Source organism: Seriola aureovittata, chromosome 1, assembly GCF_021018895.1.
Source record: "Seriola aureovittata isolate HTS-2021-v1 ecotype China chromosome 1, ASM2101889v1, whole genome shotgun sequence".
NCBI lineage: Eukaryota > Metazoa > Chordata > Actinopteri > Carangiformes > Carangidae > Seriola > Seriola aureovittata.
In genome coordinates, this window is record NC_079364.1 from 21,990,639 (window position 1) to 22,007,068 (window position 16,430).

General features: G+C 42.5%; 1 protein-coding gene across 3 annotated transcripts in view; it reads left to right on the top strand.

Annotated features, from left to right (window-relative positions):
* The window catches only part of tln2a (talin 2a), a 94,683-nt gene that overhangs the window by 62,240 nt on the left and 16,013 nt on the right, over nucleotides 1–16,430 (top strand). For all 3 annotated transcript variants that reach the window (XM_056371258.1, XM_056371272.1, XM_056371267.1), the window contains exons 23-43: nucleotides 632–760; nucleotides 1,380–1,493; nucleotides 1,823–1,936; nucleotides 2,383–2,517; nucleotides 3,013–3,141; nucleotides 3,230–3,332; nucleotides 4,299–4,507; nucleotides 8,473–8,592; nucleotides 8,722–8,919; nucleotides 9,001–9,140; nucleotides 10,177–10,270; nucleotides 10,539–10,628; nucleotides 10,763–10,885; nucleotides 11,004–11,147; nucleotides 11,850–12,011; nucleotides 12,292–12,432; nucleotides 12,608–12,789; nucleotides 13,764–13,896; nucleotides 15,053–15,154; nucleotides 15,619–15,789; nucleotides 16,008–16,154. In XM_056371258.1, the coding sequence (XP_056227233.1) occupies nucleotides 632–760; nucleotides 1,380–1,493; nucleotides 1,823–1,936; nucleotides 2,383–2,517; nucleotides 3,013–3,141; nucleotides 3,230–3,332; nucleotides 4,299–4,507; nucleotides 8,473–8,592; nucleotides 8,722–8,919; nucleotides 9,001–9,140; nucleotides 10,177–10,270; nucleotides 10,539–10,628; nucleotides 10,763–10,885; nucleotides 11,004–11,147; nucleotides 11,850–12,011; nucleotides 12,292–12,432; nucleotides 12,608–12,789; nucleotides 13,764–13,896; nucleotides 15,053–15,154; nucleotides 15,619–15,789; nucleotides 16,008–16,154 (2,880 nt within the window). The remainder of the gene's footprint in view (nucleotides 1–631; nucleotides 761–1,379; nucleotides 1,494–1,822; nucleotides 1,937–2,382; nucleotides 2,518–3,012; nucleotides 3,142–3,229; nucleotides 3,333–4,298; nucleotides 4,508–8,472; nucleotides 8,593–8,721; nucleotides 8,920–9,000; nucleotides 9,141–10,176; nucleotides 10,271–10,538; nucleotides 10,629–10,762; nucleotides 10,886–11,003; nucleotides 11,148–11,849; nucleotides 12,012–12,291; nucleotides 12,433–12,607; nucleotides 12,790–13,763; nucleotides 13,897–15,052; nucleotides 15,155–15,618; nucleotides 15,790–16,007; nucleotides 16,155–16,430) is intronic.

Consider the following 16,430-nt stretch of genomic DNA (forward strand, 5'->3'; position numbering starts at 1 on the left):
TGACATGAATTTTTAGTAGCACACCCGCCCACGTCTTTGTGTAGCTGCAGGTGAAGCTGCTGCGTTCCCGGTTAATTAACCTAATGGCAGCGGGCTTAGCTGTCTCTCCAGAAGCTGGAGACATAGAGGCGCTAAGTGAAATTAGTCTCCACAGAACCCGGTTAACTTGTGAGGCTGGATACATAAACAGGAGGATAAAAAGAGCTTCTTGGTAATATGGATAAACAACATCTCTTGACTTTTAGCCGTCAACAAAGCAGTGATTGTTTGAGTGAAGTGGAGCCGCAGCTGAGTTTGAGTGCAGTGATTAAGTCTGCGTCAAAGATCTGTAAACACTGATTGAATATTCAGAGATTGCTTGTATGTACTGATGGCAGTTGTGTGGGTGGGTGTGTCTGTTGCTGTTTCCGGTAGGTGTGTGTGTGTGTGTGTGTGATGTGATGAGCGCTAACATGTTTCTGAACTGCTCAGGAATCCTTATGCTTTTCTTAGAAAGGAGTAGTGCAAAGATTGTTGAAATTCAGGGAATTTGTGCCAGCTGTTTGCCCACCCAGCTCACCTGCCATGTACAGTATGTGCTGATCTTTGTTTTTGCACGTGTGTGTGTGTGGGTGTGTGTGCGCACTCCCAGGGGGCTGCAGCATACCCAGAGAACGAGGACCAGCAGCAGAGACTGAGGGAGGCTGCAGAGGGTCTGCGCGTGGCCACCAACGCTGCTGCTCAGAATGCCATTAAGAAGAAACTGATCAACAGGCTGGAGGTCAGTGATGCTGGCAAACACACTTTTCACACACTTTGACCCAAGTGAAGCAGCAGAAAATCAAATACACAGAATATATTTAGAAAAAGGCATGACATTAACACCAAGACCAATCTTAAATGTCACCATCTCCAAAGTACCATGTTAAGGACACCGTGTCACCATCTATAGCGTACAAATTGAGACATTACTGGGAGAGATCAGGGAGGATTACATGTTGATTTCTGCAGCATGTCTGTCACCAGGAAACGTCAGGGACGCTCTTTTGCCACAGGGTTATTTCACTCACGACTCACTACCACTTCAAGCTAAAATATTCAGCTCATTGAACAGGATTATATAGGCATATTTTTACTTTATTAGTGTTAGTTGTAGTAATATTAAGATGTTTTAATATCTATAGTAACTATTTCAATTTGCATAAAAAGGTGTAAGACCTTGAACAGTTGATTCTGTTTTCACACTCAAAAGCATTAAAGTACACTATTGTTTAATAATGTGACCATCGAGGTATTTTTGCTGTAAGTGGAAACCTAAAAAGAGACTGCTACAGAGAGAGATACTGTTGAACCACATTTTACATTTGGATGTGAGCTTTTTGTCTCTTGATATTCCTCAGAATGCAGCTAAGCAGGCTGCGGCTGCAGCCACACAGACCATCGCTGCTGCTCAGAATGCTGCTGCATCCAACAAGAACACTGCTGCTCACCAGCAGCTGGTGCAGAGCTGTAAGGTGAGGATCGATGCTGAATGACAGCAGGCTGCCATTTGCTGTTTGATGTTTTTTTTTTTTTTTTTTTTGTCTGGTTTGTTCTATTTTTCTTCCTTTAATGAATCATTGAAACTGTTTACCTCACACTTTTGTCCATCATACCTTAATTGGACACTTTTTGTCTGTTTTTTAATGTTATTTGCGCATCCCAACTGCTTGACTGATGATTTATAGAACAGTATTATAGAGAAATTTTATACCGAGGCCTATAGTGAATCTCTGAGGTCTCCATTTTGACTGTATTTAAGCCTGTGTATTCACTGTGCTTGCGTGTTTTTGTTTTTTTAAAGGCGGTGGCAGATCACATCCCCCAGCTCGTCCAGGGAGTACGTGGCAGTCAGGCCAAACCGGAGGACCTCAGTGCACAACTCGCCCTCATCATTGCCAGTCAGAACTTCCTTCAGGTGCAGCACACACTCACTCCCACTGTGGCCTCGCCATTTCTCACTTTAGCTGGAGAATGGGTTGTTAAAACTTTATGTGCCCATAGCCAAACTGAGTAACGTCAATTCTACATTGGAAACTAGGCTGAACAAAGTATAAATAGTGTTTCTGTCATGTGGGGAGCCATTAAAAATAGGCCTGTAACCTCTTTTCGGTGGAAGCAGGCAGTTAAAGAAGCGCTGGTGGGGTGGTATTTTGTGTTTAATGCCTCAGTGGTCCTTTTTAGTGTTCCACAAATACAATATTGGTGAAATATCCACCACATAATTTGACCTTTGATCCTTGTTGTTGCCCAGAGCAATGTTTTTTCAATGCTTTAAGGGAAAATATATTTTTGTTAACCATTTTTAGGCTTTTTTATTTATTTATTTAAAATAAATTTCCACATTTCTTTATCTCTCTGTAGCCCGGTAGTAAGATGGTGACCTCAGCCAAGTCATCTGTTCCCACGGTGACGGATCAGGCTGCAGCCATGCAACTGGGTCAATGTGCTAAGAACCTGGCTACCTGCCTGGCTGAGCTGAGGACGTCTGCACAGAAGGTAGAGAGCACAGACACAAAGGGTAGCTCACACACCTAACACAATTATATTGTTCCAGGAAGGCACAATACCTCTCTGGAACATGTATAATAAACTTAATGGTTAAAATCACAGTATGGACAAAAATAGAGCCACCTGTATATTACACAGTGTGACAGAGTGCTGTTGAGTAGCGTTCTTGTTATACTGCTTACTCCACATTAAATGCAGTGAAGTGTAAACTGCTGTGTTAGAGGGTTTTAAATTGCACACTAGGCATCTGAATCAAGTCACATCAACTGACAATAGTTTGATGCATTTTCCTCAACTACAGTATTTGCAGCAGATGTACGTTTTTCTGGATAGCAGTAGTTTGAATTTCTAACCAGCAGAAACTGACAGCAAAATACAGTATATTTCTGTTAAAGGATCATCACTTCCAAGTGCAAAACATAAGCCATAACCTTTGCAACTATGTGAAATGTGAGTAGTAGCAACACGTACTTTATTTTCAAGGCTCATGAAGCTTGCGGTCCCATGGAGATCGACTCTGCGCTCACTGCCATCCAGACCCTGAGGAGTGAGCTGCAGGATGCCAAGCTGGCTGCTGTTAATACCCAACTGAAACCTCTACCTGGAGAATCAGTAAGAGACATTTAAGACCCATGAGGTTGATTTTCTTTACTTCTGCTTAAATCCTGTGCTTTATTTGTCCCCTTTCCTTCTGCTTCAGTTGGAGAAGTGTGCTCAGGATCTGGGCAGCACCTCCAAGTCAGTGGGATCCTCCATGGCTCAGCTGCTCACTTGTGCCGCACAAGGAAATGAACACTACACAGGTTGGTACTGTTGATGTGCTGTACTGAGATCTATAAAAAATACTTTAAGGTTGTGCAGTCGCTTCTGTCCGTTAGTCTCAGATCTTAAAAACCTAGGTAAGACTGACGATTGCAGGAACCACTGTCTCTTAACTCCTTTTGCTGTGAACATACATGATCCCATCGATGCCAATTTTAATAGAAGAATTTTATGCTTTTATGAGCTAAATGTGCAGTCTCTGCTGAGTTCATCTTGCAGTTACCAGCATCTTGTTTTGCTTTGCAGTACACACTGCACACAAAGCCTCTTTCTTTTTTCACATGACTTCAACTATCACTTTAACTACTTGTGATGTGATTGAATAATCAGATCCAATTAAGCAATACGTGGCATCAAACGTCAGTTAATATTTTGTCCTTTTTTTTTAATGGATTGCTTTGTATCATGCATTAGAGTAAAGCAAGGCAAATTAATCTGTTTGAAATCCTTTTAAAAACGTCTCTTCAGTTGCAAACATGATTTCTCTGGAGAGTTTTCATGACCTTTATGTATCCTTGGTTAGAATACAGCACATGGTTCTTCATAGAACCTGAGGGAAAATGCCCCTACTGGCTGCAACATGTTTTACTTTCCTTCAGTAATCTTGTTAACTGCAACATAATATGGCTTCATTCTGCTGGTTTGATCCCATCCAACTGATGTGTTGTTGTAAATGAGATGTTTTATTGTGTTGGCTCCTGCATGTGAGCCAATCATCCTTTTGGACCAAATTACATTGTGCTCATGATGCAACATGACACATTTGCCAAGACAGGAAATTACTTTTTTATACATTTAACAAACCTTTATGATTTGATATGACTATGATTTGAAAATGAACACATGATGGTGTCATAGTTTTGTAAATGATAGATGGTTCGTTTGAGATACTTTCCTGACTGTAGTTGCTGTCTGTCACACCTATACTCTCTTACATCTGTGTGTAGGGATAGCAGCCAGGGAGACGGCTCAGGCCCTGAAAACTCTGGCCCAGGCGGCCCGTGGCGTCGCTGCTTCCACCACAGACCCCAAGGCTGCAGCTGCCATGCTGGACTCGGCTCGGGATGTTATGGAGGGCTCTGCGCTTCTCATTCATGAGGCCAAGCAGGCGCTGATTTCCCCTGGAGACGCTGAGAGCCAGCAGAGGCTGGCACAGGTGAGATGGTTCAGGATTGCTCGGGGGCGTGGAGTCAATTCTGCTTGTCTGTTCGGTTTAACACTACGGGTGACTCTTGATGCTGCAGGCTGGAACGTTCAGTTCAACCCTCATCCTTCTGTCAGGCTATAGCACCTGTGCCAACAAGCTAACACCACCAAATGTCACCACATAGACAACTCTGCAGAGTTCTGAAGGTTGTCAGAACAAAAATATACTTGCAACTTGTGAGTCTGAGGCTTTTGTTTACAAGCGCTGATTCGTTTTTAATTGGAGTGTGAATCCTCTGTTTTACATAGAAGTAATGTGACTGTAAAGATGGCTAGAAAGCCAGACCGTCAACTCTTTTACCCAACAGCACTTCTTTCTGTGCTTGCTATATTTAGCTAAATATTTCTGTATGGACATCTGCTTGGTAAAACATGAAAGTGAACACCTGTCAAATATAGCAAGGGACTCCTATAATACACCTGGTGGCATATTTAAAGGCCAAGCAACTTATTTATTTATGCCCTGTCCTCATTTTATTCTCCCCCAAATTATTTAATTACATGTTTCTTGGAAGCAATTAAAGACCCAATTAAATACCTGGGTCCTACTCCACTTTCTTGGTCAGACTAGTGCGGACTAGAGAGACCAATACATAAGAACTGATGAAGCCGCTTGGATAAGAGGCGAAACGTCTTCCACAGACAAATACAAGTCCAGTTGCCTTCGATTTAATCTGAGAAAGAGATAACTATGACCTGGACGAATGAGAACTTACACAGACAGATTGCTGAAAAATTTGGGTTGGATACCCTAAAGGCAGTGCGAGAACATGAAAGGCTGGCTCGAAAAATCGCAGACCACAGAAACCACCTACGGTTTAGCCTGAGGTGCAGGCAAAATAGGCTCATACCAACTAGCCTACAGTTGCGCTCCACAGTAAAAGGACACAGAGCCAATAAGATTCTAGACCAAGCTCAGAATCACCTCCTTAATGAGAGAGTAAGGCAGGTCCTTTTCACCATAGAAAGGCTCAAGGAAAAAGCTGACCACTTTTTCCAAAACTTGAAAACACTCCTACCAGTTGCGTTGTTTAAAAAGGTTGTTGACTTCACCACGAGAGCCCAACTAGCCCAACACACCAAGGGCAAAGAAAGGCAAAGAAAGAAATTCTGCAATCTCCAACACAAGACAATTAACTCAGGTAACAAAGCAGGAAACTCAAAAAAGGAACAGGAGGCAAACCAACACACAAAAACAGACAGATGGGTAAAGAACTTATCTGACAGAGAACTTACCCAGCCCGAGAAGGAGGTCCTAACAAAAGGGCTAAATTTTGCTGTTACACCAGAACAAGTTCCTATAGTTGAACTCATCACAGCTACAGAATCAGCTATACGGAAAAACAACCTGAAAGAAACTGAAGCAGAACAGCTAAGGTTTAAGGTGTCAGCAACCCTGTCCAATGCTAAGGCCCCACCTTCGAACCTCACCTATCACGAAAGAAAAGCTGTGATATCCCTAAGCAAGGATAAGAACATCACCATCCTTCCAGCTGACAAAGGGAGATGCACAGTAATTCTGAATACAAGTGATTACCATGCTAAGGTTGCCACTCTTTTAAATGACACAAGCACCTACGAAATATTGAAGCGAGATCCGTCCAGTGGCTACAAAAGAAAGGTCATTGAATGCCTCCAAAAACTACAACAAGATGGAGCTCTTGACCGGCCACAATACCTCCGTCTCTATCCTCAGGACACCATTCCATGCCTATATGGACTCCCCAAGGTCCATAAGGAAGGGGCACCACTCCGACCCATCGTAAGCAGCATCAATTCAGTAACCTACAATATCGCTAAGCTTGTAGCCAACATCTTAGCCCCCCTGGTTGGGAACACACCACATCATGTTCGAAACTCATTAGACTTTGTAAACAAAATCAAAGGCTTGAAAATGGCACAAGATGAAACCATGGTGTCATACGATGTGACCTCCTTATTCACCTGTATTCCAACAATGGAGGCAGTGGAAACTGTGAGGCATCACTTGAAACAAGATCACACACTACATGACAGAACAAAACTCAAACCAGACCAGATTTGCCAGTTACTGGATTTATGCCTCACAACCACATATTTCCAGTTTAACGGCAACTTCTACAGACAAAAGCACGGCTGTGCTATGGGCTCACCTGTGTCCCCCATTGTGGCCAATCTATACATGGAAATGGTAGAGCGAAAGGCCCTCAACTCCTTCAAGGGAACTCCACCAAGCCACTGGTTTAGGTATGTGGATGACACATGGGTAAAGATTAAAACACAAGATCTACAAGCCTTTACCCAACACATCAACTCAGTGGACAAGAACATCAATTTCACAAGAGAGGATGTCAAAGACAATCACCTCCCTTTCCTTGACTGTGATGTCCACCTTGCTGAGGACAGGAGCCTCCACATTGGGGTATACAGGAAGCCCACGCACACAGACCAATACCTACTCTTTGACTCACATCATCCACTGGAGCACAAAATGGGTGTTATCAGAACCCTGCAACACAGGGCTGACAACATACCAACCTCCACTCAGGCCCAAGCAGAAGAACATAAACATCTAAAGGGAGCTCTGAAAACTTGTGGCTATCCGAGTTGGACTTTTGGCAAAACAACAACACGCTCCAGGAAGAATACCAACACGGAGGATGCTGAGAAAATGAAAGATAAACGCAGAAACATCGTCATTCCATACGTGTCTGGGGTCTCAGAGAAACTCAGGAGGATTTTTAACAAACATCAAATCCCTGTATGTTTCAAACCCAGTAACACGCTCAGGCAGAAACTGGTACATCCCAAAGACAAAACACCACACAATCAAAAAAGCAACCTGATATATGCGGTCAAATGCAGTGAGGAGTGCAATGACCTATATATTGGGGAAACAAAACAACCGTTAAACAAACGTATGGCCCAACACAGAAGGGCAAACTCTTCAGGCCCTGTCTCAGCTGTCTACTCCCACCTAAAGGAAAAGGCACACTCCTTTGAAGACAGCAATGTCGAAATCTTGGACAGGGAGGACAGATGGTTTGAAAGGGGAGTCAAGGAAGCCATCTATGTAAAAGTGGAGAGGCCATCGCTAAACAGGGGAGGGGGTCTGCGACACCATCTATCCCCCATCTACAATGTCGCCCTTTCATCGGTACCCAGGAGAGTCAACAATTACCTCAGACGACTCTCAACGATCGTCATCCACCAGGGGCTCACTTGACCCTAACGACTGTCGTTCACACGGGATAACAACAGGGTCACCTGACCCTAACGACGGTCGTCCACATGAGACCACAACAATGGTCAGGTGAAACCAGTACTTTCACAGGTACCTTGGTGGACCCACCCACAAGAGGTTAAATACCTGGGTCCTACTCCACTTTCTTGGTCAGACTAGTGCGGACTAGAGAGACCAATACATAAGAACTGATGAAGCCGCTTGGATAAGAGGCGAAACGTCTTCCACAGACAAATACAAGTCCAGTTGCCTTCGATTTAATCTGAGAAAGAGATAAGCAATGTGAAGAAATTATTAAGGGGATCACAAAAACACAAATGAGGCTCTTTTTTCATCTTGAAAAAGAAGACTCAAATATAATACTGCTTGATTATTTCAAATTGGTTTGGAAAACAAAATTGAGTTAAGAACTTACCTGCTCTTGATTGCATCTCAGTGAGCTTGCCTCACTGAGGTCATTTTCATGTTGTCATGGGCTTCTGCACAAATAAACAGAACGCACCGATATACTGATTGATATTTATATATTAAAAAACTTTTGCAATATAGTGACATCAGTTATTCTGCACGACTGCTTTGATCATTAGCATTTTAAATTTGGATTTCTAGCTCAGCGTGGTCACCTCTAAACCTTGCGTATAGCGGGCACCTTCTAACCCAGTCTACTGTGAACCTACTGTGCTGTGTTACAGGTGGCCAAGGCCGTGTCTCATTCCCTGAATAACTGCGTCAACTGTCTGCCTGGCCAGAAGGATGTGGACATGGCTCTGAAAAGCATCGGGGAGGCCAGCAAGAAGCTGCTGATTGAGACTGTGAGTTTGGACTTTGGATATTCATATAAGTTCAAGCTACACTTAATATTAGTTGTTGTTCTGATATGACATGTGATAATTCTTCTGTCATCTTTCATCATAAAATTCTTCTCTATGTCCTCTGTGCAGATCCCTCCAGCCTCCAAGTCATTTCAGGAGGCCCAGAGTGAGCTGAACCAAACGGCAGCAGACCTGAATCAGTCAGCAGGCGAGGTAGTCCACGCCTCCAGAGGCTCCAGCAGCCAGCTGGCAGTGGCCTCTGGAAATTTCAGTCAAGACTTCGATGAGTTCCTGGATGCTGGTATCGAGATGGCTGGCCACACTCAGGTTTGTCTTGTTGCACATCATTTTCAAGCCTCGATGTGTGTTTGATGATGATATAATGTTCTGATTTTTGCATCATTCCAGAAAAAGGATGACCAGGTGCAGGTGATCGGGAACCTGAAGAACATCTCCATGGCTTCCAGCAAGCTGCTGCTGGCTGCTAAGAGTCTGTCTGTAGACCCTGCAGCAGCAAATGCCAAGAACCTGCTAGCTGCTGCTGCAAGGTACCACAACTCACCACTGCACAGACCTACGCATTGTGATTCTTTGTGCTTTTGTCCACAGTGTATACACAGTTTATCAGGAACACCTAGGTAAAACTAACGCAGTCTAAATCAACATTTCTGACATTCTCCTTTATGAATCTTATAATGTTCAGCTTTTGTTGAAATTGTTTTAGGGAGGTGTTGATTCAACTGTATTATACAATTCAAGAGCACCACAAACTACATCCTCCAAAATTACAACATCATGCAAAGACGTGTTTCTTTTATTTTAACCTACCCTCCATTGATATAAATGGACAAAATAATAGAAATACCTGTCCATGAAACACAACACAATTCCACAGCACCAACCAAATGATCATGAAGTTCAATCTCTAAAACAGTTTCGATGCCAACTGAATAATAATAAACTGTCAACTGAATATATGTTATAGTCTACAATACAGTGTGATTGCATTGAATATTAGAATATGGAATATGGTCTCCCCCTACCTCCCATCAGTCTGAAAACCCTTCCAGTGTTTTAAACTGTTGTTTTTAAAACCACTAAGCAGTAAGTGACTCATGCAGCATATTGAACCGTGGTAATATCATCCATCAAGGCAAGTGCGTTTTGTTAGGAATGCCAAGTTATCAGCAAAATGCGTTCAGACGTCTGCCCACCATGAAAGTCATAACTTGGTCATAAAAGGCTTCAATGGTGCTGATTGCAGCTGCCAAATTTATATGGAATTAATAAAAATAGAAGCAAAAAAAAAAAAAATCCCCAACATCTATTGGTGATGAACTGCATAAGCTTGCACACGAACACAAGATGTATATACAGGCTTTGTTAGTAACACACAAAAACCTTCAGTAAATGTTTTCACACATGTCAAAGCCAACTATTGCCATACACCTTCAAGGACTAGGGAGTGATATATATATATATATATATATATATATATATATATATATATATATATATATATATATATATATATTTATATATATTTATTTATTTATTTATTTATTTATTTTTGTTTTGTTTCAGAGCAGTGACTGACAGCATAAACCAGCTGATCACGCTGTGTACACAGCAGGCTCCTGGACAGAAGGAGTGTGACAACGCTCTCAGGGAGTTGGAGGTAAACAAAACTTAATCACTTTGTAGTTGAACAGCAATCATTCAGAAACATTCAAAAATCATATCAACAAATGATTGGTTTAATATCCTTGTTTAATCTTGATAATGTTTAATTTGTGTTTATTGACCACAGACTATCTGTGTAGCATCCAAAAGAGGAATAATGATTGCTGTACGGATCTCTCTGGCGCTAACCATAGAGGATTTTGTGAAAATAAATGACCTGAGAAATACTCATCTGAAACGCCTTCTGCACACTTATCTCTCAGGCTGTCAGAGGAATGCTGGACAACCCCAATGAGCCAATCAGTGACCTCTCCTACTTTGACTGCATTGAGAGTGTGATGGAGAACTCCAAGGTATGCCTTTAGATCAAACAGCTGAGTGATTTACACACACACACACACACACACACATACACACACACACACACACACAGCTTAGCATCTAAAGTATTTCTCCCTTTCTTCTCTTCTGCTGGCGCTCTGTCCAGGTCCTTGGAGAGTCCATGGCAGGTATTTCTCAGAACTGCAAGACCGGAGATGTGCCTGCATTCGGAGACTGTGTGGGATCAGCCTCGAAGGCCTTGTGCGGCCTCACTGAAGCTGCAGGACAGGTACAGTGAAGAACCAGTGGAGAAATATTGTATTGGAGCTACTGAGTGGTTCATATTGCTTTTTTGCTGGTAGGACTGATGCTGGTGTATGCTGACGACAAGTGTTATTTCTGCCCAGGCCTCCTACTTGGTGGGTGTTTCTGACCCCAACAGTCAGGCAGGGCACCAGGGTTTGGTGGATCCCATCCAGTTTGCCAAAGCCAACCAGGCAATCCAGATGGCCTGTCAGAATCTTGTGGACCCAGACAGCAGTCCCTCCCAGGTACGTGCACCTATTATATTCTCTGTATTGTTAAATGTGCATTATAGCATGGTAAGGGTTTTGCAACATTGGTCGAACATCTCTTAGCTTTTCTGCAGATGAGAGTTCAATCTTGAGCGGTTGTATGTGGCTGCCGTTATTTGTTTTATTGCTCACAGATTATGTTATGTTGAACATGAATAAAAATATCCCTGAATCCTTGACACTATTAACACAGATCATCTTCCATTTATATGTTTAAATGAAGCCAGTTTCTTGTGTTTAATAGAATAGCAGAAAGAAAATGTAGAAGTACTCAGCCTCACAACAGTCCGAACAGTCACTGAATTTTCTACAAAAATAGATGGCTTGAAGTTGACAGTCTTCTTCTTTCTCTAAATCGTATTATATTCTGTACAAACACCTGATAAAAATGTGTCTAATTATTTTGTGGCCAGACGCCTTCGCTCCAGGTGTGAAAGTCTGATATTTACCTCATTATCACCTTATTTTCCTCAACAACATCCTTTGAGACTGACAGTAATTATAAGGCCCCCACAAGCGCTCTGACATAAATCAGTTTTCAGCTCCTGTGTGTTTTTATTCGTGGGGCATGACACAAGGAGTGAGTACTTGATGACTGCGTCGTCATCTGCTAATAGACTATTTTAACTCTGAGATATATTCTCAATTCTTCATTTTAACATTTTGATGTTCACACAGGTGCTCTCTGCAGCCACCATTGTTGCTAAGCACACCTCAGCACTGTGCAACGCCTGCCGTCTGGCTTCCTCCAAAACAACCAACCCAGTTGCCAAGAGGCACTTTGTCCAGTCTGCCAAAGAGGTGGCAAACAGCACCGCCAACTTGGTCAAAACCATCAAGGTAGGATTTCTTTGTCGCTTGGCTCTGTCCCCTAATTGGCCACAGTAGGGATATTGATTTAACTTTGATAGTATTGTCCTTTGTGATTGATGTGGGATAATTCTGATGAATCCTCTGTTGAGTGGATTCTGAAGCATTTGTGATTCATATAGGCTCATATTTGTTTAATTTCTATCAAACTTCTGCCAAGGATTTGTTTCTTGACTCTCCGGTTAGAAAACTTAATAGGTGCTCAAGTTTAATCGGATGAGTTTTCTGCCCCCTCCCTCTCCCTCTGTAGGCTTTGGATGGAGATTTCTCGGACGAGAACAGGAACAGGTGTCGAGTCGCCACAGCTCCGCTAATCGAGGCTGTGGAAAACCTGACAACATTTGCTTCCAACCCAGAGTTTGCCAGCATCCCCGCTCAAATCAGCAGCGAGGTATGGCCATGAGAATAATGGTGTTAGTAGTATTCATGGACAGCTATTACATGTATTATTAGGTCAATACAGGTCTTATAGAAAAGTGTGGCATATGCTGCGAAGAAGGGATGTTGTAATACGTGCATATATGTCCACATTCTGGTTTAAATTCACTTTCTCTGTTTCTCTGTAGGGCTCTGCAGCACAGGAGCCCATCCTCCAGTCAGCATGCTCCATGCTTGACAGCTCCACCCACCTGCTCAAGACTGCACGCTCATTGGTTATCAACCCCAAAGACCCGCCCACCTGGTCTGTTCTGGCCGGTCACTCTCGTACCGTCTCCGACTCCATCAAGAGTCTCATCACAGCCATCCGGTTAGTGAACGAGCATTTCTTCAGATAAAATAAATGGGACACAAAAGAAGGGGAAAGCTGACAAAATACAGTATCTGAACGGCTTAAAAGGAGCAGTTTTTAGTAGAATTTTCTCCGTAATACAGCATGGGACTAATTCAGCGTCCTTGAGAAATGATTTCAAAGCCCTGTACTATGGTGTGACAGGTGCTTGTTCTTATACCTTCCCAGCTTACATTTTTAATCTTTTCTTTCACACCTTTTATACCTGACCTTGATCAGAACAAACCTGATGCCCACGAGGAACTAATTTCAAATGTGTCAAACATGCTGAATTTTAAGGTTCCTGCTTGGCTCAGAACATCTGCACATTAGCATTCACATGCAGCCGACTTAGCATCTCCTTCAACTCTGATGCTCTTATCACAGTCTTCCTTTGAAGACTGCAAATTGAACACTGGGAGTTTGGCCTGGGCCTTTTAATAGTATTCAGTGATACGCTGCGTTGCCATTGAACACAAATAGGAATGGACTCTGCCCTGCAGAAGCCGACCTCATAACTGTGTTAGTCTCATTACTCACAAAGGTGAAGTTTTATTGTAGTTTTCCTTTCAGCGTTCCAGTGTATGAGTTTAACTAAACTTATTCTGCCACTGCACCAGAGCACTCAGAGGCTTCACAGCTAATTTGGCTGCCTGGCTTGACATCGCTCTGTAGTGTCGAGACCCTGCAGGCCACATTTCAGCAGATGTGACCTGAGCAGCACTGAGATGTAGGAAAGATGTTATAGAGACATCCTGTAACCTGTCTGTGTTAATGTTAGTTATGTTAACATTTCTACTTCTTTTCTCTCTTCCTGTGTGTACTGTTATTTCTACCTTCTATGTCTTTCATCCCCCTCTATACATCATCCTTCAACTTTACTCTCATTTTGGTTTCCAACCATTTTACTGCTTTCTGTTTCTCTTCTTTCCCTGCTCCCATTTTACTCTCAGGGACAAGGCCCCAGGCCAGCGGGAGTGCGACTTCTCAATTGATAACATCAACAAATGTATCCGGGACATTGAGCAGGCCTCTCTGGCAGCAGTCAGCCAGAACCTACCCAGCAGGGATGACATCTCACTGGAAGTAAGCAACCATTAGAAAATTACTCAACATTTTCTACTTTCTACTGCGTGTAACATTCTCTGTTTGTATTTCTGCTTGTCCTTGTCTGGTGGTTTATCTCTATCTCTAACTGGGTGAAGTGCAACAGCAGGGTCGTCCCTATAATCGTGAAGGTCTGAGTGACTGACTGACTGACTGATTGAGTGATCATAGTTGAGTGTTCTAAGTTCCACCATTGGTCAGCTGATTGCCACGTGAGCTGGAGTTTCCCCATTGGCCGTTACTCTTTCCAAATGAATTGGTGCAAACACTTTCTATTAGGGGATGTTTACAGCTAGATTTAGAGACTTATTTTCAAACAAGATGAGATGAAAACCTTGTACATGGCTGAACCGTGTATGGCCGATGTGCGAAATTGAGGACATAGTTGAAAACTTGTGGAACCACTGTCATCATCGTTTCGTTTTTGCTTTCAGCCAGTTTCAGCCCTCTCTCCTACTCTTTGTATTTTAAATTTGTTCCATTGTCTGGCAACAGAAACAGAAAAACATGTAAATGAGAACAGTTTTATTGGGAAATTGGCTGCATTAAAATACTGTATATGTGAGCACAGAGAGTAGGAGAGAAGCAAACAGATATAAGGCAGCTCACACTAGAGAAACGACAATGTCAGTTTTTTACAGCAGTTCCACAACAGTTTTCAACTACGTTCTCAATTTCACACATTGACAAAACATGGTCCAGACATATACTAGATTTTGACATGGTCTTGTGACTCCCTTTGAAATTATAGATCTATTATTGGTGGTTTTAATTAGGTCTCTGTCCATTGTAGGTCACAAACAGCTCAGGGATTTGATATCATTTTAAAAACACTTTATCCAGTGTAATTCATTATATTATAATATTATATTATTCATAATATTACCTGCTCTGTCCTGTGGCAGATCTACAGTTGAGATGCAACAATAAAAACCAGTCCTCAGATTTTGCATATTTTAATGCAGAACTGGTCATAGAGCAGTTTTGGGCACTTGCACTGAAGACCTTAAGCTCACGTAGGAGAACCTGGAGTAGCTCTTTAGCGGGTTTCATTTAACTTGACTTATTTAAATACACCTCTGTCTCTCATAAAAAGCAACACAAAAACTAATTTCTTTTTATTTCCTCTCTTTAGGCGCTACAAGAGCAGCTGACGTCCACTGTGCAGGAAATTGGCCACCTAATTGACCCCATTTCCACCGCTGCCAGAGGCGAAGCTTCCCAACTAGGACACAAGGTATATAGGGCAGGGAGTTAATTACTTCACTTTAATGCTGTAACTGTGGAGCAACCTAGCAGCAATATTCAGTGATGACAGTATTTCGTATTTACTTAGGTTAGCAGTGGACGATATGAACAAAAATAATATTAGGGTAATTATCGCAGCATTTTATATCAATATCTAAGAATGTAATGTATGTTTTTTCTTTTCTGTGTCACATAAATTATGCATTGTTCAGATGGCACAGTAGATAAATCTAAATGGTGTCTTTTCGATATCATCAGACTCACTCCGAGTTACCTGTGCCCCGAGTTACCTTTGTTCTCTGTATCCTCATCTGACTTTTCCAGTTTTATAACTCTGCCTGTTCATGTGAATAATGTGACATTTAGTTATATGTCATATGGGAAAGCACACAATCTTGTACCTTTTTTTTTTCCCTCACAGAACTCATTAAAAACTTTCACTCTTTGCCTCAGGTGACCCAACTGGCTGGTTACTTTGAACCACTGATCAAGGCCTCCGTGGGTGTGGCTTCCAAGCTGAACGACCATCAGCAGCAGATGACGTTCCTGGACCAAACTAAGACCCTGGCTGAGTCTGCCCTGCAGATGCTTTATGCCGCCAAGGAGGGTGGAGGAAACCCAAAGGTATGACCATTTTGTGCTGTAAGGTCTTTGTTTGTGCTTCACTACTGCTCCGCACTTTCAAGGATTATCTAGACAGTCACTCACTATAACTTTAAGATCCCAAACTGTGCATGTGCAGTATAGTAGGTGATGCTTTATATGCAGGAACACATGTATTTATGCCATACATTTGCAAATATATGATGTGTGCTCGTGCTATGCTGTGTCATACTTCACAGGCATCCCATACCCACGATGCCATAGCAGAGGCAGCCCAGCTCATGAAGGAGGCGGTTGATGATATCATGATGACGCTGAATGAGGCTGCCAGTGAAGTGGGAATGGTGGGAGGAATGGTGGAGTCCATTGCAGATGCTATGGCCAAGGTGACTCACAGGATGTTTGATGCTTGTGTGCAGAGTAAACAAATCATGGTCAGAACGCACAGTATCCACACAATTTTAATTTGCCCTTTTTGCTTAGACTGTGAAAGGTTGATTAAACTTTGCCTCTCTGGTTCTCGACTAAGATTTTAGTGCAGCTGCAGACAGACGACACCGACCCCTTTTCTCTGTAGCTAATCGCAGTAGTCATGACATCCTTTCCTCAGCCGTGTTATCTATATTTTCCTGGGGGTGTTCCCAGCACAGGCAGGATAAAAA